General features: G+C 37.7%; 1 protein-coding gene across 1 annotated transcript in view; it reads right to left on the reverse strand.

Moving 5' to 3' along the window:
* Window positions 1-26944, reverse strand: part of MAP3K1 (mitogen-activated protein kinase kinase kinase 1) — a 58481-nt gene that overhangs the window by 9648 nt on the left and 21889 nt on the right. The window contains exons 2-12 of the mRNA XM_084278602.1: window positions 13630-13780; window positions 10247-10453; window positions 8368-8568; window positions 7389-7505; window positions 6706-6854; window positions 4404-4525; window positions 3576-3657; window positions 3277-3454; window positions 2117-2407; window positions 1591-1712; window positions 77-168 (exon numbers count right to left, since the gene is read on the reverse strand). Coding sequence (XP_084134728.1) covers window positions 77-168; window positions 1591-1712; window positions 2117-2407; window positions 3277-3454; window positions 3576-3657; window positions 4404-4525; window positions 6706-6854; window positions 7389-7505; window positions 8368-8568; window positions 10247-10453; window positions 13630-13780 — 1712 coding nt within the window. The remainder of the gene's footprint in view (window positions 1-76; window positions 169-1590; window positions 1713-2116; window positions 2408-3276; window positions 3455-3575; window positions 3658-4403; window positions 4526-6705; window positions 6855-7388; window positions 7506-8367; window positions 8569-10246; window positions 10454-13629; window positions 13781-26944) is intronic.

Below are 26944 nucleotides of genomic sequence, written 5' to 3' on the forward strand. Positions count from 1 at the left end.
CCTACATTAAATTTAAAATGTATCATATACAATTGAATTACAGTTACAACCAAATATACTGAAGCTCTATTATTACCAGATTTAAGTATTTCTCTCCCGACTGCCAGCTCGCCTGCTTGGCCTTTACACATCTCCAGTAGCGTTGAGACTGAAAGCTGACTTGTTCGACTGTTAAGACATCAAAACAAAAACCCAACACTTTTAGTAGATGCTTCCAAGGGAAAAACCATTCTAATAATTACATATCAATAGCGACTATCTTGGAATTGTGGATGGAAAATTATTTCACATGGCTTTATTCCAATACATTTCTATAATCATCTCTATGTAAGCTACCAAGTTAATGGCATTTTTTACAAGGATACTCCCAGAAGTGTAATGTGTATCACTAATAATACACAAAACACCAAACAGCACCACATCCTCTTGCAACACAAGCTCTAGCTGCCATTTCATAAGCAATGCTGCTTATGAATTGAAAGTAATGAGAAAAAGCTGGTGGACTTCTGCATCTAGTTTTCAGTACAGGTGAAGAAATGACTGGATGGGCAGAACAAACAGGGTAGCCTGGGACATGGAGACAAGGCCCACTCAAGCTAGAAATGCCAATGACATTCACTCAAAGCAGTTGTCTCCTACCATTACGTTACAAATAGCAGCGTTAGGTATACACTTCATATCACAGAACTACAACAGCTTTTGTTGAAGTAGGAAACATACATGATTGGTACTTAATGATTACTTAACGTTAGTAATGACAATTAGAACAAAATAACATTGACTGAGATACAGAGAATGTTTGATGACTGCCTCTAACATCCTCTCTTATTTTTCAGGGGGGTGGGGGCAAGGGGAACCTAATGAAAGCAAAGTATTATTTAAGATCTGTACATTCTGCAAAAATACAGTCAGGTGCCTTCAAAACCTACCTCCTTCAAGACATGTTTGTTGGCAGCAATCAGAATTTAACAAAAAAAAATATATATTTACACTCATGATCCACACATTTGATTTCAGCACCAGCTAAAAACAGTCTCCTAGTTCCACATAAATAGTAATAAATAGCAAACAGCAGCAAACTAGAAAGACAAGGAACTACTGGACAGAGTCCAGCAGAGGGCTATGAGGATGATGATGATAAGACTGAAGCATTTCTTGTATGAAGAAAAGCTGAGAAAGCTGGGCCTCTTTATCCTGGATAAGACTGAGAGGGGATCTTGTCAGTGCTTATAAGTATCTAAAGGTTGTGTGTCAAGAGGAAGGGTCCAGGCTCTTTTCAGTAGTACCAAGTGACAGGACAGAAACTGTTCCATTCAACCATGAGGAAAAACTTCTTCAACTCTGAGGGTGGCAGAGCACTCGGACAGGAGTCTCAGTGGGAGTCTCCTTCTCTGGAGACATTCAAAACCCGCCTGGACACAATCCTGTGCAGCCAAGTCTAGGTGATCCTGCTCTGGCAGGGGATTGGACTACATGATCTCCAGAGGTCACTTCCAACCCCGATCGTTCTATGAAATGAAGCTTCAAGTCATTTCAGTAACAATCTGAAATTAATTTTACATTAATGAAATGTAAAGTTTTACATCATACCTGTTGGCGTCTGCACATTTAACTAGTATTGTTTCTACAACTGGCTTGAGAAGTCGCTGCAGTTTAGTCCTCTCTGCCAAAGTATGACAGGGGGTATATACCAACATGGCTCTTAAGGTTTTCTAAGAGAAAGGAAAAAATAATGCATCTGAAATCAAATTAAATATACATTTTTTCTTCTTAAGAGCTGTAAATAGTTATACATAAATTGCATTCAATAAATGTTCTAAGGATAAGGACCTCACTACACATTCACACATTAGTCATGTATTCTTTGAGGTTGGAAAGAACGTAGCCATACAACTACTGTTAACACTGCAGCAAGCATTGTATTTGGCTACCAGGGTCGTGACATTTCACTCATACTGAGGATTTTGGTCATCTCGTTTTCAGATGATGGTTAAGGCATCAGCATCACTTGACAGTTACTAAGATTCCTCACTTCATGTATGTCCTCCCTCTTCCTCCCCTTCAAAAATGAAATAAGTTCAAAATTGCAAGAATACAAGTAAAAAAACCTACTTACTAAAGCAGCAACATACACTTTGTAGACAGGGTCAGCACAGACCATGGACAGCACACTGCAGCAGGACTCCACCACCACATCTCCTGAGATACTGGTCTGAGATGACCCACTAGCTGCTCCCAGAGCTCCAGCGCTTGTGTTGTTCCCATTGCTGCTTCCAGAATTTCCAGTGCTTTCACCATTAGCCAGTAACAGAGCACCACTAACATCATGGGAAAGACGTCTAAGTGCCATCTCTCGTATATTCCAGTTTCGAGAAAACAAGCAACCAACTAACTCCATTCCAAATACCTGCCAGGGAAAAAGCAACGTTACAGGGGTCAAACTGAGGAACACTGCAGTGAGATCCTGTGCAACCTGCTCTAAGAGATCCTGCTTTAGCAGGGATGTTGGACAGGATGATCTCCAGAGGTCCCTTCTGGCCCCTGCTGTTCTGTGATTTGGTGATCAGGTGTATCTGAAGAGAAAAGCAATCAAAAAGAGCAAAAAAAAAAATAGTACTGGAGAAAAATCATCTAAAGAAGTCTGACAGCAAAACTTTGTCAGGCAGTACAGCATCTAAAGATTCTTTGATAGAAATAAGGCATCACAGATGCCAAGTCATCTGTTCTCCAAAGACCCTGTTAAGAGGAGTAGGATGATGACTGCATGGATAGTTTCATGCACTTTTGAGTTTTAATGATTCAGTATGGGGTTTGTTTCCTAACACTGATATAACCAACCCTGAGACCAAGGTCCAGGTAACACCAGACAAAAATGACTTGTAATAGGCAATACTTTTAAGAGTGTGACCCCCTGCTCAGTTAAACCCACTCTAGGCTCCCGAGGTTATTTAATTCATTCAGCTCCAGTAACATAACTTGAGTAACAATAAGTGTCAGCTTCCTATTTATGTGACACAGCACAACCAAAACTAGAGTTAAAACCACTGCTTTTTAGTACATGGAGCTTCTATACGACGCCTGAGATGTAGTCCAAAACTGAAACACCAGACTGGGAAACCTTCTGTTCTAAAGAAGTTAAATATAATTCTTTACAGTAATAACCAAAAACCTGACAAGATCCAGAATATTTTTTTTTTAATGTTGATATGACAAATCTAGAAAAACTTCAAGAAATCCATCTTTACCTTTGAAGCTTCTTTTACAAAATAAACTTACCTGAATCCATGGATCAGCTAAATCTTTATAGGCAGAAGGGATCTGCTGGACCCCATAATGAGTAGGGTTAAAATTGCTATCTTGGGTTCTTCTGTGTGAACCAGCTGTAGATTGCTGCTGAGTTTGTTGCTGAACCACACGGAGAACAGAAGAATCCACAGGACTTGGCAATTCATGACTACAGAACAACAAACAATGTGATTAGCAAATGAAACATTTACTGAAGTAAATGCTTTAGCATATTTAAGAACATCAACTAAGGATCCAGAAACACTGTTATATGCAGACTGAATCCTTACCTATAGAAGTCATGAGATCTCCATTTAGATCTACAGAGAGGACATATAAGTGGTTCTCTGTTTCTTCTGCATTCTTCTGCCCCTGGAATACAGCAACAGAGTAATATGTACTTCAGTTTTACAGCATATGAAACCAGAAGATGGCATTAATATTTCTAAGTTTTACTGAAGAATGCACATTTCAGCATTAACGCTCCTCAACTGACCCATTTGCAGCAGCCTGATAAATGTGGGCATGTAAGCATTTTTCCATGTAGAAATGCTTCAGTTTAGCACTACAATTGATAATATTAAAAGTTGTAAACAGAAATGGAGTTAGTTTTATACCTCAAACATACGGAATATGCTTTCAAAAGTATTAAATTCAGGAAATGGAATTTCATTTGTTAAAGCTAACTATTTACACACTCTAATGTAGCATGGAACATACTCTGTAATTCACTATGTATAAATCCCATCTGATGATGGGTGAATTTCAGACATTCTAATGACAAGTCACAAGGTACTAAAAATCTGTTCCTAACCTTACTTTAACTGGGCATATCTTTTCACACAGATAAAAAGCTTGAACCTCTAGCCCTGCAGTTAGCTTTTTCAAGCCATCAAACAAGAAGGTTATTTGTGAATAACTGATAAAATAAGGCATATCAATAGTACCCAAATTATATCAAACTCTCAAGACTGCAACCAGATATCCACTTTCAGGCAGGTTTTTAGTTTTCACCTTAAAAAAAACCATCAAAAACCCCAATGAAATCATTCTACATTATAATATTGTTGCGTATTGAGAGTCACCAGAAATGAACAAGACAAAAGATGACAACATACATATTGACATGCAGTGGTGGTGTAACTTGTTCCGGCAGCCATCTTCACATACAGTTAGGCTCTCTTCATCAAGCATGCCTAACAAACAAATGGGGCACATCTGCTCTTCTTCATCCTTCATACTATAAAAATAGATATTTGTGATCATAAAAGGGGCGTATCAGAATGCAGAGCACGTTTCAACAGTGAAAAGATATTAACTTCCAGTGTGGAACAGTCACTTCTGACTGTCTATGAATCATTCTCCTAAACCTTGATCTGAATAAGCAACCAAATTTTTAGAAGTACTGAGTATAAGGCAACACTTTGTTTCAACAAAGGGCAAGTCACAAAACACACGACAACTTTTCAAACTTAGGTCAGGAACCAACTAGAGATTAAAAAGGCCCAGTCTTGGGCACTTACATTTTTCCAACTACAAGATCTTTAATCGAATCAACCTCTGCTTTTCTACTTATTCAAAACTAAATAACTGAATTTTTTATATGTCCGAAAGCTACCCGCACATATTTTTCCGTCATGCTCCTTTCAGAGAGCTGAGTTACAAGGTGATCTCCAGCCTGTTAGAGAAAACTGTAAATGCTATTTGATGATCATATCTAAAACTAAAAAACTATCAGAAAATAGCAGTCACAAACAGAAATAGACACAGCAGATTCACATGAACACAAACATACCTCCATATACCTATAGTTTAAAAAAACCCAACGTTTTCCCTGTTTTACATGTTGCTTCTATTTTAAGTACCCCACCTTAATTCTTAAATTAATATAATCAGAGACTTTGCCAGAAAAATTCTTTTAAACATGTAGTGAAAACCAGAATTTTAACCTTCTGTAATATAATTTAAATGTGCAAAACTCTTACTATTAATAGCAAAAATTTAAGTTATAGTTGCTGTGTGTCTAAAAGTTTGGTGAATAACTACAGTGTTCCTGCAACAATATATTTCAAAAATAAGAATTTGTATACACATCACTTCTGTAGACATATAGTCACTTCTATTCCCCTGCAATTGGTATTTTTAAAATAAGCTTACAAGTGAAAAAATTAATTTCCACAGTATGTATAGAAACACAAGTATTAACTTTTGGAAGAATTAGTAGTAAACCAAAAATAATCGCAAATCACAGTAATAATCAGAACTGAGCAAACTCCTACCTCAAATGAATCTGATGCTCAGTGTTTGCCAGTATCATGCAAGACTAAATTTGCACAAACCAGCAACTTATCTCATTGAAGCAGTAATATTATTAAGTAATCAAGTGTACTAGCAAAGAGCTGAAAAATCTTTAATACTGTCAAAAATGAGTACTAATGGAGCAGAGTTTACAAGCCAGTGAAAAACACAAATCCTACACAAGATATCTACATTACAGTAACTGACTTGCTACGTAAATTGTTCCAGAGTAGATTATGGATTTAACTGCTTTGTTTTCACAGTTTACAGTGACACCGTTTGGCAGTTTGGAAAAATAAGTAAAAGATATTGGGAAATTAAGGTCACAATTTGTACATCAGAATTATGAACCTCTTTCAATATAGTAATCTAACAATATGCTTATTATCACAACAAACATACCAAGGTGCTCCTGAAGTTAGGTTTCCCTTACATAAAAGAAAGCCTCAGTTTGGATCACCTTCAGTGGTTTGACCTCTCTAAAGAATGTCTAGCTGTGCTGGTTTTGGGTAGGATAGAGTGAATTTTCTTCATACTAGTTGGTAATGGGGCAATGGTTTGGTTTTGTGTTGAAAACAGTGTTGGTAACAGAGATGTTTTTGTTGCTGCTGAGCAGTGCTTACACAGAGCCAAGGCCTTTTCTGCCTCTCACCCACTCCACCAGCAACTGGGCTAGGGGTGTACAAGGTGTTGTGAGGGGACACAGTCAGGACACCTGACACCAATTGACCCAAGGGATGACTATATGGTGTCATGCTTAGCATATAAGGGCCCCAAGGAAGAAGAAGAAAGGGGAGAAAGGTTCAGAGTGACAGTATTCGTCTTCACAAGTAACCATTATGTATCAAGTTAATAAATACTTGTCTTGCACATACATTTCAAAGGTTTGTTTCCCACATTCATAAAGGGTAGAACCCACTCTTTTTACAACTCTATTGAACATTTTTCAAACAGAAATTACAAACCAAATATGCCCACTTGGTACCACAGTGACTAATGTCTACTTGATTGTTTGAAATGAAAGCAGCTTTGAACAAAAAGAATGTAGGTGATTCTAAACCTTCAAAATTAGAAGAAAACTACAGAATAAAGCTTTTTAATTCCTTTAGAAAAAATACTAACCTGTTTTCTGAACTAGATGTAGAAGTACTAGATGATGACAATGTATGAGAATTTGACATGCGTGAGACAAACTTCTGGATGGTGTTACGAGATGGAGCTTTGATCCTCGAGCTACGCCTACTGTGATATTTCTGGAACAAACTCTCAACCTAACATCAGAAAAAGATAGCAACAGTCGTATTTATGCTATGAATAGCTTGTAATGAAAAGTAATATTATTGAAGCTTAACTACTGCTAGAAATATCTATTCAGTTTCACAATAATGCATTAGCAGTAGCAGCAGGAATTTCAGAAGCCTTACAAATAAAGAGATCACAAGATACACTTTACAACAAAAACTTATTTGCTTATTAAGAATAAAAAATAGCTTTAAGTACAGACACAATATCTTCTGAAGACTCTATTTACCTTTCATCTAATGAGACAGATACTCAAATCTGAGTAGTAAATCCAAGATTTGAATCACTATGCTACAGCTCTCTACTACTTTTCTTGTAATTATTTGCAGATTGCTTTTCTTCTACTTACAGAGCTTGAGACTGAATTAAAGATATAACTAGAAAGCAACAAATACTAGTTAATTTGAAAAGCAACAGTTTTCAGAAATTTTAAGATTATTTCCTACAGACTTCTACTCAAAGTGTATTTTAGATCTGCCTTAAATCTATCAGAAATTGATTACCTCAAAGTTCTTCAGTGTCTTTCTCCAGAGCATTGGGTCTGAGGGTTCTAGCTGGAACACCCGCAGCATAACAAACAGCAGATGGATGCAAAACGTTCCACGGCCACAGCTACAAGTCTGCAAAGACAAGTCTATTAATTAGATAATCTTTTCCACATTTAAATGCATCATTGAATACATCCTACACACCTCTCCCACCTTTCCCCTCCCCCTCAAAGTAGTTAATGCAAAAAATTTCATGTATAGATAGAAATATCTTCTTATATGGCTTTACAGAAAACCTGAATTCCCACAATATTATTCAGGAATATATATGTAAAGGAGACAATTACTACACCAGCTTTCAACTTCTTTTTTCCCCCAGCTTTTTTTTTTTAAATCAACTGAAGCTAGCTAGTACTACACTTCATACTAATAAGGAATTTATGAACATAATTATAGTATATCCATAGCATGATAGCAATCAAACTCAAATGAGATGCTTCTGTTTACCCAGTAATTTAGATATTGCCCAATGCAGCATCATATTAGTCCTATGAAAATCTACAGGAAAGACCTCACTGTGGGCATTAATGTAATTATCACACCAATTAAGAATCATGACATATGCTTATCATACATAGACACAAAAATCCCACAAACAGTGTTTCAAAGTGAGAAACTAGGAAAATGAAGTTTTAACCAAAAATACTCCTCTAAGCCTCTTCTAAGAGTGAGAAATAGACAGGTCAATAGTAATTACTTCCAAACTACTCTTTTTTTGTAAGAGACACTTCAGACAACTCTAGCATATTTGTTACATATTTGAAAAAATATAAGCTGACGGTTATATTACATAAGCACAGATCAGAACTTTTAAACATTACTTTATAGAACTGTTATCATGGGTTGGCAACTAATTTGAGTTTGGTTTTGAACAGATTTCTAAGATTAACTAAAAATGTACAGAAGCTATAGACAACACAAAAACATTCACTACCTGAGGCCCAATAAATACTCTGTATTTATTATCTGGGCTGTCTCCTCCAATTAAGAAAGAGTTGGGTCCTATCTGCTGCAGCAAGTACAGCCTGGCTCGCATAACTTTGTTGACACGACGATTTGTTTCCTCGGGGCTGTATGGAGAGAATCCATCTGGAGAGGGGGCTCGCCGAGGTGGGGTTATTCGTCCACTCTGAAACTACACAAGTGGGTCCATTATAAATATTTCCAGGGCAGTGGTACATTTATTTAGGTGTTGGTGGCTTTTTTTTTCTTTTCTTTCCTCCAAATGACACAGAGTAAGAGTCCTCAAAACCTGAAACTAGTACAACCTGCTTACACTACATGACTTCAAAAGGATTACTTTTCTTCCATGACCAGAACTTGAGGATAGAGGAAAAACCTGAAATTTTGTCTGACATGACAGAAGAGTCTTTAACTGCTTCTATTTTCAAGTCTTTATTGGTTGCCTTACCACATTACTACTGAATTAACAAGTACAATTCAATGAGAATATAATCAGACACTTGTGACTCAATACAGGAAATTATTATATAAGGTAATACTGTTAATATACTTCATAAAAGAAGAAATTCTTTTACTACAGTTTAGAAATGAGAATATGAAGATACAAAGTTTAATAAATTCCAGAGAAAAAGGAAAAAGGATACAGCTTCCTCTCCTTTGCACAATTAAAGCGACTTTCATCTTAGGATGGTTCAGGTTTTTTTTTTTGTTTTGCTTCCCCGTGATAAAAAAATTTCATAGCCCAAACCTTTTAATAAAATTGACTTAATTTAAATTCTTCACATTTCTAGCACTGAGATACATTAATGTCTCTGCCCAATTTAAAAAGCTTTTGCTTTGATTTATATCCACTTTGAATGTTATGTGATGATGCAGGTTACAACTGACTCACTGTCCATTGTTAACTAAAAGATAGTCTGAACTTAGAGAGCTTTTGACTTGAAAGGTTACTATAAAAAAGAAAATTAAGTAAAAATGGATCAAAGGCTAAATTAGACTGTTGGGTTGTTGTGGTTTTGTTTTGTTTTTCATCCTTCCAACTTCTCTTGTCAAAAAGAAAGGAGTTACACTGCAGTGCTGCAACTTGTGATATTTGTCCCTAGTTTGGAGGAATAGCAGTACATATTTTAATTGCTTTTGGAAACCTTGTTTAAACCAACGGAATGATAAAAGCAAATAGATACTTTTCTCCCCCTAATTGCACTGTGAAGTTGTAGGCAAGTGAAATGAAGCCAATATGTGGATGAGCGTTTTTTGTAACTAACCAGCCTGTTAGATACTATTGCTTAAAACATCGTAGTTTTGATCTTCTTTAATGCTCAAAAGATTCTGTTCCAGATCTTCTCAAATCTAATGATAGAGATTTTAGTCTTCTGACAATGCACGGACCTAAATGTTCCCTAACCTGTACGTACAGATCAGGATCATAAGTACCATACTAGTAACACTTTTCTGCAGGAATCTTAATCCACCCAATAATCCTTTTCCAGACAGAATATACACATCTGGAGGACTGACATGCAAAACTCAAGGAAAAAAACAAACTACTAACACCTATTCATGCAAATGAAGCTAAGAACACTATGTCCTCATAACTGAGTATCTATACTTCATTTATTTCCTAGAAATAAAATTTGAAATAGGATTAAATTAAAAAGTAAACACACATCTAAGTAAATAATAAAATTTCACACATAAACTTATGCTCTACGTATCTCACTCTCATAGTATCTCGTCATAACCCCTTTGTATCAGCATGTTGCCCCATGCAAGGAAGATTAATTGCCTCTATAAGCAAAAGACTGCCGAGTATATCCAAACTAAAAATTACATCACACTTTGCAACTTACAGGCACTGGAGATACCCTTTTTCTTCTAACACCTGGTGATTCAGATTTAACTGTTCTAGAGGATGACGAAGAGGAGCTACTAGGAGAAGGACTACGTCTTCCTTTCAGTGTAGGTGAAGAAGCAGTGCTCTGTCCTTCAGCTTGAGGTTCTAGAGAGAGTTTGTTCATTTCTGATCCATCTGCTTTCCCAGGGATAGGTTTCACCACCTTGCAGAAATTAAACCATGTGTTAGAATTACAAATTGATCACTTTAAAGGAAAACATGTTAACCAAAATTGTTTTGCTAGCATTATGTAATTAAGGCATTATTCAGACATCCAAAGCATGTATATATCCTGGGTCCCAGGGGTTACCTAAATCTATACCCAACATGAAAGCAATAACCTCTTTTCCTGGCCATTTCTGTGACTTATGTTAGTTGTGGCAGCAACTGATTTGATTCTCAAGGCACTCCTGTAATTGTCATCCATGGCACCTCTAAGGACAGCAACTCTCCCGTTTGGATAGCAGGAGCCAGAAGAATTATTTTCTCCAGGCACTGTCTGCCTACTGAGAGTTATAACATAGGATCCATCTGTTTTATATAGTATCAGCTCAGGAATGTTGCTACTTCTACCACACACCACTTGCTGCAAAGTAAAAATTACTTCAAACCTGAGGCAATGAAGCAAAATCAAGGTGTGTGGCATGGAATGCCTGCCATACATAGAAAACAGCTACACCACATCTGGTATCTGAGCTAATGGCTGTGCACAAAGCTGTACTACATGGATGGACACATGTGCTCGAGAGAGAGAGAACGCAACGGTGCTTTGTTGTACAAACAAAGAATTTTGATGCTGAGGTATGGCAAGTTTCAAGAGAACTTTCAGCTGAACCACTGAAATTATTCTGCTATCCAGAAATGCATTTCAGTTTCAGCTGGCCACAGGGAGAAGAGGACAACAAGGAGGTTTTGGTCTAGCAGTTAGGAACTGCTTACAAGAAGAAAAACCTGCTTTAATCCAAGCACTGTTAATGTTATTTTAAGAAGTCATCTGTGGTGGTCTAGCCCTGGCTGGAGGCCAGACACCCACCAAAGTAAGTCTGTTACTCCCCTTCTTAGTTGGACAGGGGAGAAAATACATATTGAGATGCTCAGGAGTCAAGATAAGGACAGGGAGAGAGATCATTCTGTCATCAACGACATGGGTAAGACAGACTCAACACAGATTGAAGGAAATAAAACTATCTAATTTATTACACTACAAAACCAGTGAAAACAGACTTTAGTCAGAATTTTGCTCCCTTCTTCCCTCCCGTTGTGACACGGGGTGGGACAGGGGGGATGCAGGGTGGGGGGCAGGTAGTGACTGGGGAAAATGGGGTTCTCTGTAGCACCTTCCCCCCCACCTCTCCATTCTAAGCAGACTTCCACACCCTCCTCCTGCTACACTGTGGGGTCTCACCCACAGGAGAGAGTCCTCCACGAACTTCTCCAACGTGAGTCTCTTTCCCTGGGGCTTTATCTCTTCATTCAGCTGACCCTGTGTGGGTCACTGCTATGTTGGGCTGCAGTAAATCACAATGTCTCTCAGTCCCAATCCTCCACAGGGTTACAAGCCTCCCCCCAGCAAACCTGTTCTGGCACAAATCTCTCTCTCTCTCATCTCTGTAGGCTGCAAGTGCTGGTAGAGGCTTGCTCCAATGTGGGACACGGCATCTTCCCTATGTCTCCACCTGCTCCATCGAGCGTGGAGCCCCTCCACAGGCTGCAGGTGGGGTCTTGGCCTTTTCCATGGGGACACCGGCTCTACCATGGGTTTCTCCGTGGGCTGCAGGGGCATCTTTCTCTCCAGCACCTGGGGTGCCTCCTCCCCCACCCTTCCCGGCCTTGGTGTCTGCACAGCTCCTTACATCTTCGCACTCCCTTCTGCAGTGGCAAAATGCTGCTGCTTGTGGGTTTTTTTTCTCCTATATGTGACTCTCAGAGGTGCTATATCTCTTGGCCATGACTTTGGCCTTGAATTGCCCGATATTTACACTTTTTAGGGCCGGCAGAAAACTGTAACTGCTGCTTACAAAAACCGTCTCAGCAGCATGCTACACAAAACTACAACATCACCATATTTAATGTATTGCAAAACTGAACTTTACAGAAAGCTTCGATGCTATTGTTTTCAAATGTGCTGCCATCTGATTATGAAAGTGAACAGGAAAATGGAGAAGTATAAAAAGCAATTTAGCCTTCCCCCCTCCCTCTCCTATTACTTTAAATGCTTTTTCTTTCCTGGAAGATCAGAATGCAAACATGTGCATACAGACAAGTTACAGCTACTAGCTACCAGTGCTTGAAAGCATTTAATATGTAAAGTGGTTGCAACTGAAAATCAGTAGCATTAAAAGTTGTATTAAAAAAACCCCAGAAACCTCAAGGAAAACAGACTGACCAGAGCAAGAGGTTCAAGCTATGCAGCAACCAAGATGCATTAAAAAATTTTTGAAGTAAGAACTGTTTTGTGCTATTAGACCCTTTGAGGTATCACATTTTGGAGGGGATTTGTAAGTATTTTCGATGTTCTCATGACAGGAAGTTACCAACAGAGCCCTGCTTTTTTTTGTTCTAGAAAAGCTGTCCCCAGACACTTATTTAACTGCATCAGACTGTTTAAATTAGTACTCCCACCAAGTAGTATGTGGGAGTCACATAACCAACACAACTACCCTTTTAGGTAATTAACTGCTATTAATCAACCAGCATTATCCTGAATGCTACTGTAACGTTGAGGTTTGATTTGCCTGAAACTTCTTTAGACTTCTTCTGAACCACACATATACAGTCATTACCCAAAAGGCTAAACAGAATACTCTAGCACCTAAAGCTTAGCAGAGTTGAGATTTGCGTGAAGAAGTTATTCAGCTTTATTTCTTTCCTGGTCCCAGTAAGACTGCAGTTTGCTTTTTAATCTAGAAAAAGTCCCCTATACATCTGCTATAATACACAGAAAACTGACATTTTCAAATTAAAGTGAACTAACGAAAATCCTGAGGATCAAGGGAGTACAAAGCACTGTAGTGCAGTTCTGTGCTCATTTTCACCCAGTGAACGGCAGCTACTTTTGTTGCTGACATTAGAGGGCAGTGTTGGCACAGTATTATTCAATACTACACAGCACCACAGCTATACCCTCTTCTAAAAAATAAAGCTTAATAAATGAGTACACTTCAAAGAAGTCAGACACAGTCTCCTATTAAACAGCGAAAATGTTAATGAAAAATAAACAAGAGGACCATATTTAAAAGTAAGGATTGTTAAGATAGAGTTTTCTAACAGAAGAGAATATAGGGGATTTTTGTTTGCAATAGCTGTTACAGACATTGCCCTTCCATCAGTGCCACTTACCACAGGGCCTCTCCTGCTTCTTCTTTCCAGCCATTCATGCTTCCAGGCTGGCATGCATGTTGCCTTGAGTTTCTCTCTGATCATGCGCTCTTCTGGGCGGTCTTCCATCTTCTGCAACCCCCTGAGGGTTTCTTTATTCTCCATGTCACGACTACATCAAAGAAAAAAAAAAGTCATAAATACAATTATTTTTAGTTGAAGTATAATACCATAGCATTCTTAAAATTTGTGCCATCCTATTGTCCCTCTCCTTATAACGCAAAACATTACTTCTACTAAAACATTACTTCCAGCTGACTGCAGGAAGCCTTTTAAGAGTTATGGCTAATTTGCTAGTCTGCCACTTACAGCATACCTGTCTTGAAGGGTATTTCTTTAAAGTGTGTGTACCGCTTGTAACATTGGACACCCAGTAAAAGGGAATGTTCTGGCAAGTATTAAACCAATACGATGATGCTCTATGTCATGACATTCACCAAAAGTTTCACAAGTGTTGTGATGGTTCATAAATTCCCTGGCAATTCAAAGCCTGCCATATCTATTTTTAAGCAGTTTAGAAAATAAATATAAATTAGCAGTGAAAATTTTCCATCTTCATAGGATGCACAAGCATGAAACTACCTATGTACTTCTTCCTATACATGAATTCTTCCTCAAAAAAGAGGGCTTGTAAACTAGTAGTGTGTACGTTTAAACTATACACAGAAACCAGAAAAGTAAGGCAAGTGTCCTCGAGAGTTTCCTTCTGACTGACTGATGGCTTAAAAGCACTTCAAATCAGCTATAATTATAGCAAAAGTCACAGCAAGCTTGTATCTGTAAAATGAAAGTGTAATCTATCCCAGCTCGTACTTTTTTGACCTACAGCAAAGTAGGTGCTTGTGATTGCTTGCAACAACAAAAAGCAGAACATACTGTCAGACACTGCAAACCAAATAGGAGCAGTCTGGAAGATTTCCTGATTCTGTTGAGCTAGATGCTAAATCACCGAGAAAATAAAGTTCTGACTTAGCAGCGTATGATCCCCGCCCACTGTCTTCGAGTTCAGTCTTTAAAAATAAATACGCTTGATTAAGCCAACTCTCAGGATTCATTTTTATGTTGAGAATACAGTCACAAATTAAAGTGGAAAATAATTATATAATAGCTATATAATCAGTATGAGTGCTGCTTTCACACACGCAGTCCTCAGCTTTTAAAACACTTAGCTCTTCAGTTAAAACTACATTTATATATTGAATGATGGCATACAACATATTACAGTGAATGTTACTGGGAATGAGATGATGTTATAATCACAATTCTTATCTGCATCAAAAAAATGTTACTAAGGTTCGTTTATCACAAATCTCTACTTCAAAAAACGAGATTTTTCTGGATTTGAGCATTCCTGATTTTCTTTTTTTCCTTATTATGGAGACAAAGGAAACAAAGTATTCTGAGGCAGGAAATAACTCTTCCTGTTGGGTGCTGAATGTAATAAGCAGATGGATACTGTAAACAATACGTTTTCTTTCAAGCAACGTCTAAACCTACTGTTAATAACCAATTTTAGACATTCAGGCAGTGTCTACTGATTGAAGACTTAACGTTTATAAATAGAAACACAGTCTACCTAAGAATTAATGTTTTTTCAGATGTTAAGCCTTAATGCTTAACTTTAAAACTTATGCAAGTGACATGAAAATTTACTTGTCCCAGCATTGAATTCCACACTATTGTTTTCTAGAAAAAGAACAAAAAACTGCTAATGTTAATTAATTAGACAAAAATATTTTAGCTGCAGGTAGAGTCCAAATGAAGCATGTGCTTAGAAGTTTTAAATAGGGGTGGAAATAGTGTGTAAAAAGGGTAAACTAACTTTTTTCCCCCCAGTTAAAAAACAAAACAAATCAGTTCATAGACAGAAATCCTTGAACACGGATTATGTTCTGCTTAGTAGTACTCCTACATAATAGTGGTAGAGTTAAAAACATAGTTAATCTGTTTTTATGTTAGTTATTCCATGGCATAAAACAGTTGCCTGAATACTTTGTATACAAGACAGAAAACACTATCCCAGCAGTGAGAGAATGACACAGTATTTCATTTGTTCATATAACCATGATTAACTTCCCAACTGATATAAAAAAAGTCTTTTAGAGGCCCTTGGACTTGAATTCATGAACAATGTAATACAACAGTGAAGGCTTCACAATCTGTGCTTGTTCTCTAAAAAGCAGAAGCAACTATCTTCCTCTCATGTGACAGCTAAACCAATCTACTCTGGTCTGCACAAAGAACTCTTGTGCTTTTCTTCCGAGCAGGTGGGAAAGACCAACCAAGTCTGAAAGCTTTTGCTTAGTAAGCCATGGGTTTTTTTTTTCTCCTCCAGAATTTAAGAATTATGTGTATTTTTATGGAACACAGTTTTGGAAGTGTTCAAGAAAACTTTGTATCTTAACTCAAACTTGGCTAAAATATTTATTACATATTCTTATGCTGTTGGGTCTGTGGTATTTTTTTTTCCCCTGTGGCTGCACAGAGTGCAGAAAGCTCCTGCATACTGCAAGACATCCTCATTTTGTGGCCCTGAACCTCTGGGGGGCTGGGGCTTGGGGTGGTATTATTATTTTAACCTAAAGCAAACCCTGTCATCTATTTCAAGCAAGCTGAAGTTTCCCTACATGACAATGGCTAGATTGCCAGTCTCCCATCAGCATAGCTCAGCGCAAGATAACATCATAAACCCAGAGGCATACACCACCAAGGACTTCATCCTGCAGGGTACACAGCATTCTGATCTTCACATAGCAAAACCTATTCACAAGTCAAGGTAACAATTTCCTTCTGTGACTGTTTCATTTGACCAGCAGCAACAAAGCTAAGGAGGAGGCCAAAATACAAACCTCAGAACACACCAGCTTGGACCAGGAAGTGCAATATTTCTCAACAACCCACCCCTGTATTCATCAGGAAGCAACAAGTTTGCTCTTAAACGTTTCAGCTTTTCAGCAACCAAGCAAAAAGAGATACAAGGCACTTTTTGTTCCAGATAAACTTTAACTTCTAAAAGAACTAAGAACATGAGCACCCAGCTACCTGCAAACCAGCTATCACCAGGTCCTGAGAATGCTGGGCTGGAGGCACACTAGGAACAGTGCTCAGCAAGAGCAGAGTCAGCCATTCCCTGAATTGATACAGTCAGCTACTAGTGTTTTAGTAGCTTCTTGCCACACTAACAATTACAGTAGTGCTGACAGTTTCTCTTTTGCCATGAACTACTTTTAATGATATCAATATCAGTAAAAAAAGATAAGATCAAGATGGGCAAGGTATGGACTGTCCACCTGCCAGTCTTCCTTTCCTTCCAATTGGCTACTGCTGGCATGTATCATCTAACCACCTGTGTCTGTCCTAACAAAGCAAAGTATCAGGTATGCCACATTCCGTTAAAATGAAACACTTTGCAAGGAACTTTCTCAACCTGGTTCTAAACAGCAGCAGCTGCCACTTAAAGGCAACACTGAACACATTATTTCAGAGACTAACGAATCTGGCTTCCAAAAATAGTTACAAGGATTTCAGCCAAGTGTTATATAAGTGTGAAATTCAGTTATGCTCTTCTGTTAGGGTACCCAACACACAAAGGAAAACTTTTAACCATATTTCTTTTTTTTCTAGCTGTCTCAACTTCCCAAATAGCTCTTAATCATCGTCCCTCCAGAATCGTGCATGCTCTCTTCATTTGGAAAAGACACCATCAGCTGCAGCTCACAAGGAATATAAATTGAGTGGTACTCTACACCAACTGTTTACCTTTCCCTCCCATTAAAAACCTGCCACTTTACATAATTCAGATGAATCACTACCAAACATTCTGCATTAGAAACACCTTATTTGCCTCAAATAAGCTTGTACCCTCTACATTATATTTGACATATACTATATAACATACATATAAGTGTATTTGTAGTTTATAAGATACAAAAAAAGCACAAATGGTGCCCAGATGTAATTAAACATAGAAACTTAACACCCAGCTTGTTGCTGTGGGACCTATGATGCCATAGGGTCCCAAACTGCAGTGCCCTTGTAAAAAAATATTATCAGGTGAGAGTCACTGCATCTTTAATCAAAGCAGTTTTAGAAGCTAAACCATTCTGTATTTCTTCCATCATTTTTTCTATAAAAGGGACACAAATCTGTACAGAATGTGAAAACATGCAAGAAAAACTATTCTATTACTTGGCTTTAAATTTAGAATTACTGACCTACACCTACAGTTTGGTAATAATCATTATGTAGTCCCAGTTTGATACACCCCTTGTCTTCTCCCCCGTAATTTTATCTAGTATCTCCAGATTGCCATGTCAGAAGGTGTATTTGTCAAGGAGATTATTTCACTGCTAACAGAACAATATTCACAACCAAAGCACTTGCTTCACAGACTAAGCCATTACCTTCAGCAGAATCTCACAGACCTTGGTGAAGAAGGATCATCCCCTCTATGATGAAGGTTCAGATCTCCAAAGATAGAATTTTTAGCTCCTACAAAGTCAAATCCACCTACTTGAAATAGGTAAACCATTGGTTTGATCACTTGCTCTAAAGTCACCTAGCTATACTTTGAGATTTTGACACTATTCTGCACCCACTGACAAGGAATCGTCCTACAAAAGCAGCCAAGAAATACCAGCCTGTTTGCCACAGATGTTTGCTACAGAGCTAAAATGTACTTCTCTCACCTGCTTGTTTCCTAAGGAGGCTATCAGACACCTGAAACAATGATAAAAGGTCCAAGGTCTTTCTAATCCTTCCTGCTGTTATTTACTCTCCCAGTACCAACTTAAGTGCGTCACGGTACGCACATACTGGGGTATTTTCAAGATGTAAAAATAGCAGTTATATTGCATGAGCTCTCAGATTCCTCACTTCCATACTAAAAGGTTTGCAGAGGGAATCTAGTATTTTATCTCTAAAAAAAAAATAAAAGTTTATGCCATTATTGAGCAGAATTTATTGAAATTACAGAAAGTATATAATTTATATTGATACCCAAGAACTAAAGCTACTAATTACTGCACAGTTTGATTATCTTCATCATTTTATGTGTTTGGACTAATGTATCTGAAGTGTGGTAATACAGCTTACACAAAGATTTCTAAGTTTATTACTGTATGACAAACTTCAGCATCCCAACAGAGAACTGATTCCAGTAGCTCAGTTTGTATTACAGCAACTGGAGAATATGCTAGTCCTGTCACCATCCTGGTGCAACAGAATGCTGGGCCTTGCCAGAAAAACAGCAGACCAGTAATGTCATTAAAAGAAAAAAGACTGATAAGTGCTTGCTGACAGTCAACTGTGTGATCAGTTCACCTGTATGAGGTTACAGGATCTCAAGCACGGGTGTTAGAAAGTGATTTGGTTTTTTTCAGGTTAGCCTAACAGTGCTCTCCTCTATCTCTTGCTTAAGTATAAGACCAAGTTTCTGCTTGGCTATGTATAACCTAAGCTAAGCCCCTTCCTTTTAACAGAATAAAGTTCTTTACTTGTAGTTTAATCTTAGGCACCAAATTGAACTTTGTATTCAGATTCTTCAGGCCTGTCACTCACAGGACAAGGGGCAACAGGCACAAACAGGAAGTTCCATCTGAACATGAGAAAAACAACTTTTTCACTGTGAGGGTGACGGAGCACTGGCACAGGCTGCCCAGAGAGGTTGTAGAGTCTCCTTCTCTGGAGAGATTTGGAACTGGCCTGGACACTATCCTGTGCAGCCTGCTCTAGGTGATCCTGCTCTGGCTGGGGGGTTGGACTACATGATCTCCAGAGGTCCCTTCTAACCCCCACCATCCTGTTTAATCCGTACACCAAAACAGGTGTCCTAGGTGAAATGCAATTGACTAAGATGTAGAAAGCATCAGGTTAGAACCTGTTTGGTCCTTGCTCATACAAAAGTCTAAAACCACAAACAGAAAATGGATTTAAAGCACAGAATCATTTAGGTTTTAAGACCTTTCAGACCAACAAGTCCAACTGTTAACCTAGCACTGCCAAGTCTACCACTAAGTTCACTGCTAACCCACATCCCAAAGTGCCCAATATACACAATCTTTTAAATACCTCCAGGGAAGGTGACTTTACCTTGGGCAGCTTGGTCCAGTCCTTGATAACCCTTTCAGTGACACAATTTTTCCTAACATCCAATCCAAACCTCCCTTGGCAAAACTCCAGGCCACTTCCTCTTGCCTCAAACTTGTCCTTGATAAAACTCAAGTTATCTTGTCTGTGTCATTTTGTTACTTCATACTAAACTTTAGGTTTACACTCTGTTTTGATAAATATATCAACAAGTTCCATGGCAAGAGAATAAAAAACATTTTATAGAGTTACATTGGATATTACGATAAGTAAAACAATGTCTTATGACATAGCAATAAGATGAACTAAATAAGCACTAAACCTTGCTAAAGAGATACCCGTCTTGCTCACAGAGATCCATTCAAATGTCCTTGTCCCACAAAGACATACACTGAATTTTTCTCCAAAACCAAAAGGCAACTAAACATTGCCACATATATTTCTGCCTCTAGCATAAGGCATACAGAAGTAACAAACCCCTTGCAAATCTAGAGTAACTGCTAGGTGAAGAAATACAACCATATGGCAACACACTAGAACCCATCATGCACTGTTGGTGATCCCTAGCAGACAACTCACTTTCTATCAGCAGAATCACAGGTGGACTGGCTCTCACCATGAAGACCCAGACTTAGGATCTTCAGTTCATTAACTCCTCAGTTCATTAACTCTCTCACATACAATGCCCTTGCACATATACAGGGTGCTCTGTGCTGCACTGGGAGAGCACTGCTCGCCTGTGCAACAAAGAGACCTTTTGGTGCTATCTGTCAACTAATCTAGCCACAGGCTGTGCATACAGTAGCTACACCCACTTTAACAATAGCAGCTACTATTACAAATGTTTATTTTTGTAAGATAACAGCAAGGTAGCATGACAAAAAAAATACAGGAAAACGCATTCAAAATGTCTGCAGGCATATGGCTAAAAATGGCTATAGTTTCAGTAACTTCTATTTCAATTTCTTTAAAATTCATAGCATAAAAAAATAAATGCAGGAATCTTATCTCATGGAGGGGGAATATTTAATGAGGTAATTAGAAAAAAATAAAAATCAACGTAGTTAGCAAGCAACAATAGCAAGTATATGAAATACTCATAAAAGATGCCATTTTTTCTTATAATTCTCAGTGTATACTTGAGATTTTATTTAAAAAACTTTGCTGCATTCATATTTCACTTATAACAATGTATCAGAGATTTAAATTTACAGTAACGCACACTACTTTTCTAAACAGTGATTCTTGATAATAATTACATACTGCCAAAATAAAAACGCAGTGAGCTCACATCCCTTTGATATTAGCCTGGATAAAGGAAGAGGGGTATCTTCAGTAGCTGCTTAAAATTGACATAAAAATTGCACATGCATTCACATAGCAAAGCACAACTAGAAAAGCATCACTCTGTGGAAGCTCCAGTTTGTCACCAGTGATTTGAGGAAGGACACAACGTTCCTTGTGAACAGAATTTCATCGTAAAGTCTTTACACTGAAATTTCAGGACAGTCATTCCCTCCCAGGCTTCTAAGTACAATATATTCTCCCAAGTAAGCACTTGGGAAAAACAGTTTCACAAACCATGGGCACCCTGCTGTAACATATAATAGCAACACGTACATCTAGAAAGATGCATGAGCATGAAATAACAGACAGATACTACACTAATGCAAAACATGCTCATGTACAAATAGTTTACTTTCATCAAAACACAATGTGCAACACCAACTAGAACCAGCGTATGAGAGATCACGCAAGAAGTAACAGCTATTGTGTTATCTGGATATAGTTTTTTCCTATCTGAGAAACAACTTTAGTATATGAAAAGAGCAAAATAAATTTACTTTTAAATGGGGCCCTACAAATAGAGGTTCATGTATTTGGCACGAAGTACAAAGTCCTGGTTAAGAGACACCTTGGTTGCCTTTAGATTTCAATTAGGACGTTAACTTCCACTGGACAACTGCCAACCCTCAGCAGGTTCTGTGGCACATCAAATACTGCCATCTCTCTGCCTGCTAAAAGCAGTGCTCAGTACGTACAGCTCTCCAAGCTAGCTCCCTATGTCCCAATCTGACCATGCTCCTGAGCTCTCTAGGTCAATAGCTTTAGCAGTCATTACCAGGAAAGTATTATGTGAAAAATAAAATTAATAAAAAAGGGCAAACCTGTACTTCCTGCAAAAATCACCAGATAAAAAATTGAATTCAAATCAAGTAAATTCTATGGGGGATGTGGGGGTGGTGCTGTCATTTCTGCTTTTCAGCAGTCTACCAGAAAAATCCTTTGTCCACTTTGCATTTATGTTCGAAATTAAACTACAATTTTTGATTCAAGGGTACCACTTTTTAAGATTCCCATGCTTGCCAGCTACAAGAAATCTTTTCCTCCCATCAAGATTGTGCAAAGTGATTGTTTTGTAAAACTGTAAAATGTCGTCACTGTAATGGTTACACCACCATGCCACTTTGAGCACTGAAAACAATTCTGTGCCTAGGAAAGTATGAAAAAGATTAAAAGATATGAACAACAGGACAAAATAAATCACTGTGGAATAACCCCAAATCTACACTGATGTTCACCCATCTCCCACTATTGAATTATTCAATTATTCTGAAACATGCACTTATATGGCAGTTGGAACAAATCTGTCTCTAACCTCATATGGGACTTTGAGGCCACAAAATATATTGCAAATAAGTAGTAATATTAATTTTAAAGTAAGTAATGATCTATAGATCATGCCAACTCTGTGTTTGGCAAAGCAATGAACAACTTCACTGCTGCTGAAAACCTCTTTGAAGAGGAATGGAGGAAAGTTTTCCAGAACTGGAGAGTTAATCTTTCATTGTGCTTTCTCATCAGCAGTACAGCTGAAAGTAATTCCTGCTCATGAAACCATTCTGGGGTCTCCTCCCTGAGGTAACTGTATGGGGTTTTGTTGGGAAGGTGTTACAACAGTAACTCAAACGTTCATATGCTATCGTTAAACAAAATTAGAGTAGTTAAAATTACAAATGTCATATTTTTATTGATCCAAAAGAATCAGGGAAGGAGGAATAAAGTAGTGAAAACCACAAAAGTTATAAATGGGAATAAGCACAGATAGTTACGGTAACAAAGCTTGTGGAGATACAAGGGAGTTAAACCTATAAAAATTGAAACTGTCAAATATCTGAATATCACCAGCAGCACTCAGGCAGTTTTCTTTATTGCCACGGATGGGTATCACATCACAACAGCTTGTGAGAAAGCTTTTCCATTTATCCTAACTTACAAGTAGAAGAGGAAGTAGTCTTACATTGCTAAAGCTACAACATAAGTATGATTATAAAAAAAAGCATTTACTTGCTTATTGAGAGATGTGGGATGCATGCCAAGTATATCTGTAAGATAATTACCTGGAGCACAGGAATAAATATGTGTACTTCAGGCACAGGAGACATACTTTCAGTGACAGTGATCTCTGTCTTACACAGACTTCCTTAGCAGGGGAACTCAAGAAACGGAATTACTGTGATTCACTTACAGTTCCAGTTTGCCTTTATTTGGGACTTGTTTTAAATAATCAGTATTAACGAGCTTCCGAGATGTGATAAATATAGCACACTATACAAGTGCACTATCCAGATCCTTCTTTCAAGCTATTTACCCATTTAAACTTCTAACCTCATCAGAATTGACTGTCAGCATTCAAGCTAATAGATTCTAATCTCCCGTATGCTGTTGATCAGTTAAGGTATCAGTTACTATTTAAGACCAGTAATGCCAATTTTTCTTCAAACCCATATAACCTACAACTACTCAAACCACATCTTAGGTAGCTGACAGAATGAGCCAGGGCCCTCTCAAGCTTTTCAATTAAAGTAATCAAAACTGAAATGCAAGAAAAACTCCGTGCTGTGAACCAGCAACCAAGAAAAAATTGTTTAAGCCCTGTCACGCTGAAAGACCCTGAAAGGCACAGAAAAGAAGCTGTCTGTGCAGTACCCTCAAGCATTGCTTCAGCTGAGATAGTACCAATCACATCAAGCCCATGGCTTCAAAGGAAAACAACATTCACTCACATGTATACCTTCAGATTTTTAAATTACTCTCCCATACACCCCGAAAGACAAAGATTGTGATTGTTCTGCAATACTATATACCAGGCTTTTGTGAACTACTCCTGTAAGCTCATTGATGTAATCAATCCTCACACATCTATCTGCTGTCCACAGTTGTGTTCCCCCTCTACACATCAAGTCTGGAATTCAATGGAGCAGTTCTCCAGCATTCTGACACTACCAGTAAGTTTATATTAAGAAATCTAAAGTAATAATAGCAAGGAGGAAGAATGCTGGGATTCCTCTGCATGAAGTTCACAATGCCTAAGTATCCATGTACATGAACACCAAGGTTTCCTTGCTCCACCCCTATCCCCCAAGCAAAGGAACTAATTAAAAAAACTGATATAAATCATGTGGTCAGGCTCTCATGAGGCTCACCTGACTTTTATGAAAGCAGTGTGCTGCTTACCAGAGACCAGAAAAACCCAGAACATACTAACGATTATATAACAATAACTTTACTAACTATGATTAATGTGTATGTAAAAGTAAATTTTATCCAATGTGCCAAAATCAAAAACAGTAAATATTTTTGATAGGTTGAACAATCTTAGTTACATATATATCCACAGCTTTCTCAAACTTTTCATGAAACATGTTTGACAAAGTTGTATAAACAAAAGAGAAGCCTCCTATTACCTGTCTAGAAGATGACATTTGAATATAAATTATAATTAAGTTTTCTTTCTTACCAAGCCCCAAATTTACAGCATGGTTTTCAAATAAATCAATTTGCAGACTTTATTTCTTATTTATTTGCAATGTAAAATGATAGCTTTGTACAAAAACCTTTGAGTTTCTCATTTTTATGGAATTTGTGATATATAAATAAGCTATAAACCCTGAAGAAATGTGTAGGCCCCTGATTTGGGAACATGAAAACAATGAAGTTAAATATCAACACAAACCTTTTTTTTTTTTCTTAAATGTGTCTTCTGTCACTAAGTAGATTTGGAAATGAGTAGCATAACTTAAGATGGCTGCATTTCATTCATTGATATTTGACCCTTGAAATCTTCAGCAGGTAAGTCCACTGCCAACAACATCCTGAACTGAAAGCACTTTCTTACCGCAACTATTATTTTTCTACATTTTTCAGTATACATCCCTGAAAAAATAACACTCTAAAAAGCTACCACCATGAAGCTGCTGAAGCCACTTGAAATAAGGGAAAGCCAGATTATAGTTATTTTGGTTATATTCTTCAGGTTCCTAGTTATCGCCACCACCGCCTGATTAACAAGAACCACCATTTTAAGAAATTAGCAAGTATGCCAATTCCAAGAGGCAGCAGTGGAACTGAAAATAGTTTTGCATTTTATTTAAAATAGCTTAAGAGAAACTTCAATTGTGAATGGGAGATTTTATTCACATTATCCCTGCATACTTTTATTTTTGTAAAGTGAAGAAGTATCAGAGCTGAAATGTTTTCACAGGTATTAACACTGTGCTTAGAATGTTTTTGGGTTTCTTTTAAAAAAAAAGGTTTTGTAGGGCAGGTGAAAGTTTATGGGAAAAGCATGTACACTCTTATCAGTCCCTGGCATGAGTGTCTCATTTATGAAGGGATCGTAAATTCAATGTGCTTAATCTTAAATTTTGTTGCCAATGACATTAAACATCTTAAAAATCCACACATTAAGCAGACAGCCTGCTACACTAAGCCTTGTCTATGGGACATCATGTCCGCTGCCCTGTCAAGTTTCAAAAGCAAGACAAAAGAAATTTGGATGCTGCTGCAAGCATATCACACACACCCCTCCCTACAAGAAAACTTTAACACTAATACTGCTTTACTGCACAGATGCATTGTACCTGTATCTATCTATGCATCAAGCTTGCCCCCTAGTAATGCTGGATTTCAGATAGCTTCAATTCAAAGTCAACACTAACAACAAGAGGTAGGAAAACGTGGTCTTGCTTGCATCCACACCTGCTCTAGAGGAATGCAAGAAAACCTGCAGCCCTTGTCTCCCAGGGCAGACCAGTTTTCAAGTCCAGACTTAACACCATCAATGCTACCAATGTAACATAAAATTCAGCACTGGGTGGAATGTGCAAACTCGCAGTTAGACCAGGAGTCCAGGCTACTGTAAAAGGCCTTCCTTTTCTTCGTTCAAGTATTAATGAGAACATGCAGTTAACAGAAGTGCAAGACAGGCATTTAGACTTATGAAGCCCCTTTTCAGGGAAGAAGCACAGTTAGAGAAGAGAAATTGTCAGCACAGAGCTTCTACATAAAGCATATTTCAAATAGGAGCCTTGACTGAAAGCCTCACTTCTGATGCCGTTCAGTCCAAAATAACCACTTCCTAGCGGCAATTTGTAAATTCAACTTCCTAAAGTTCAATTTTTAAGAAATATTAATGTGAGGCTATTAAGAAAATACCCTGTGTATTTTTTAAAAACCTATCATGCATAAACACAGGATATAACATTTTTTCTTGGCTAGCTCATTAGAAAATGCTAAATTTATGAAAATTTATCCCATCAGGAAAGTTAAAATTGCAAGTCTTGTTTAAGCAGCTTTCAAAATTTTATGAGGAATTAAAAGCAACTAAAGGTAAAAATGTTTTTCAGAGTACTCATCTGAATGCAAACCCACTTAAGCAAGGCATCTGAATTAACCATTCCATATCCATTACACAAAAGCCAAGCTACTGCTGCTGTGGGTACTTCAAGTTTTACGGTTTGGTTACAGATCTAAGTCTCAGCCATAAACATGTAAGTTTTATAGGTTAAGATGCTTTTAAGCATGAAAAAATACCTAAGTGTTTAAAAATACCAGTCAAACAGCAGAGTCCAGAAAATATTTGTAGACAAGTAGGATCTTGAATGTGCTGCTAGAATACTCTTAGATCAAGTACTAAAATCAGAGTGTTAACAAGCCTAGAAACACATTAGGTAATTTAAATAATTAGGCTCTGAACAAACACCTATATATGCCACTACAGAAGGAGCCAGAATCTATCCTAATCTGGGTAGGCAACTTGTTGAAACAGTTCCACATACCATTTTCCCAGCAGCAAAGTCAGTTTGGGGAGTGCCTATTCACTACCTTGATTATTCATTTCTATCCC

Source organism: Gallinula chloropus (assembly GCF_964237585.1).
Source record: "Gallinula chloropus genome assembly, chromosome: Z".
In the NCBI taxonomy this organism is placed as follows: domain Eukaryota; kingdom Metazoa; phylum Chordata; class Aves; order Gruiformes; family Rallidae; genus Gallinula; species Gallinula chloropus.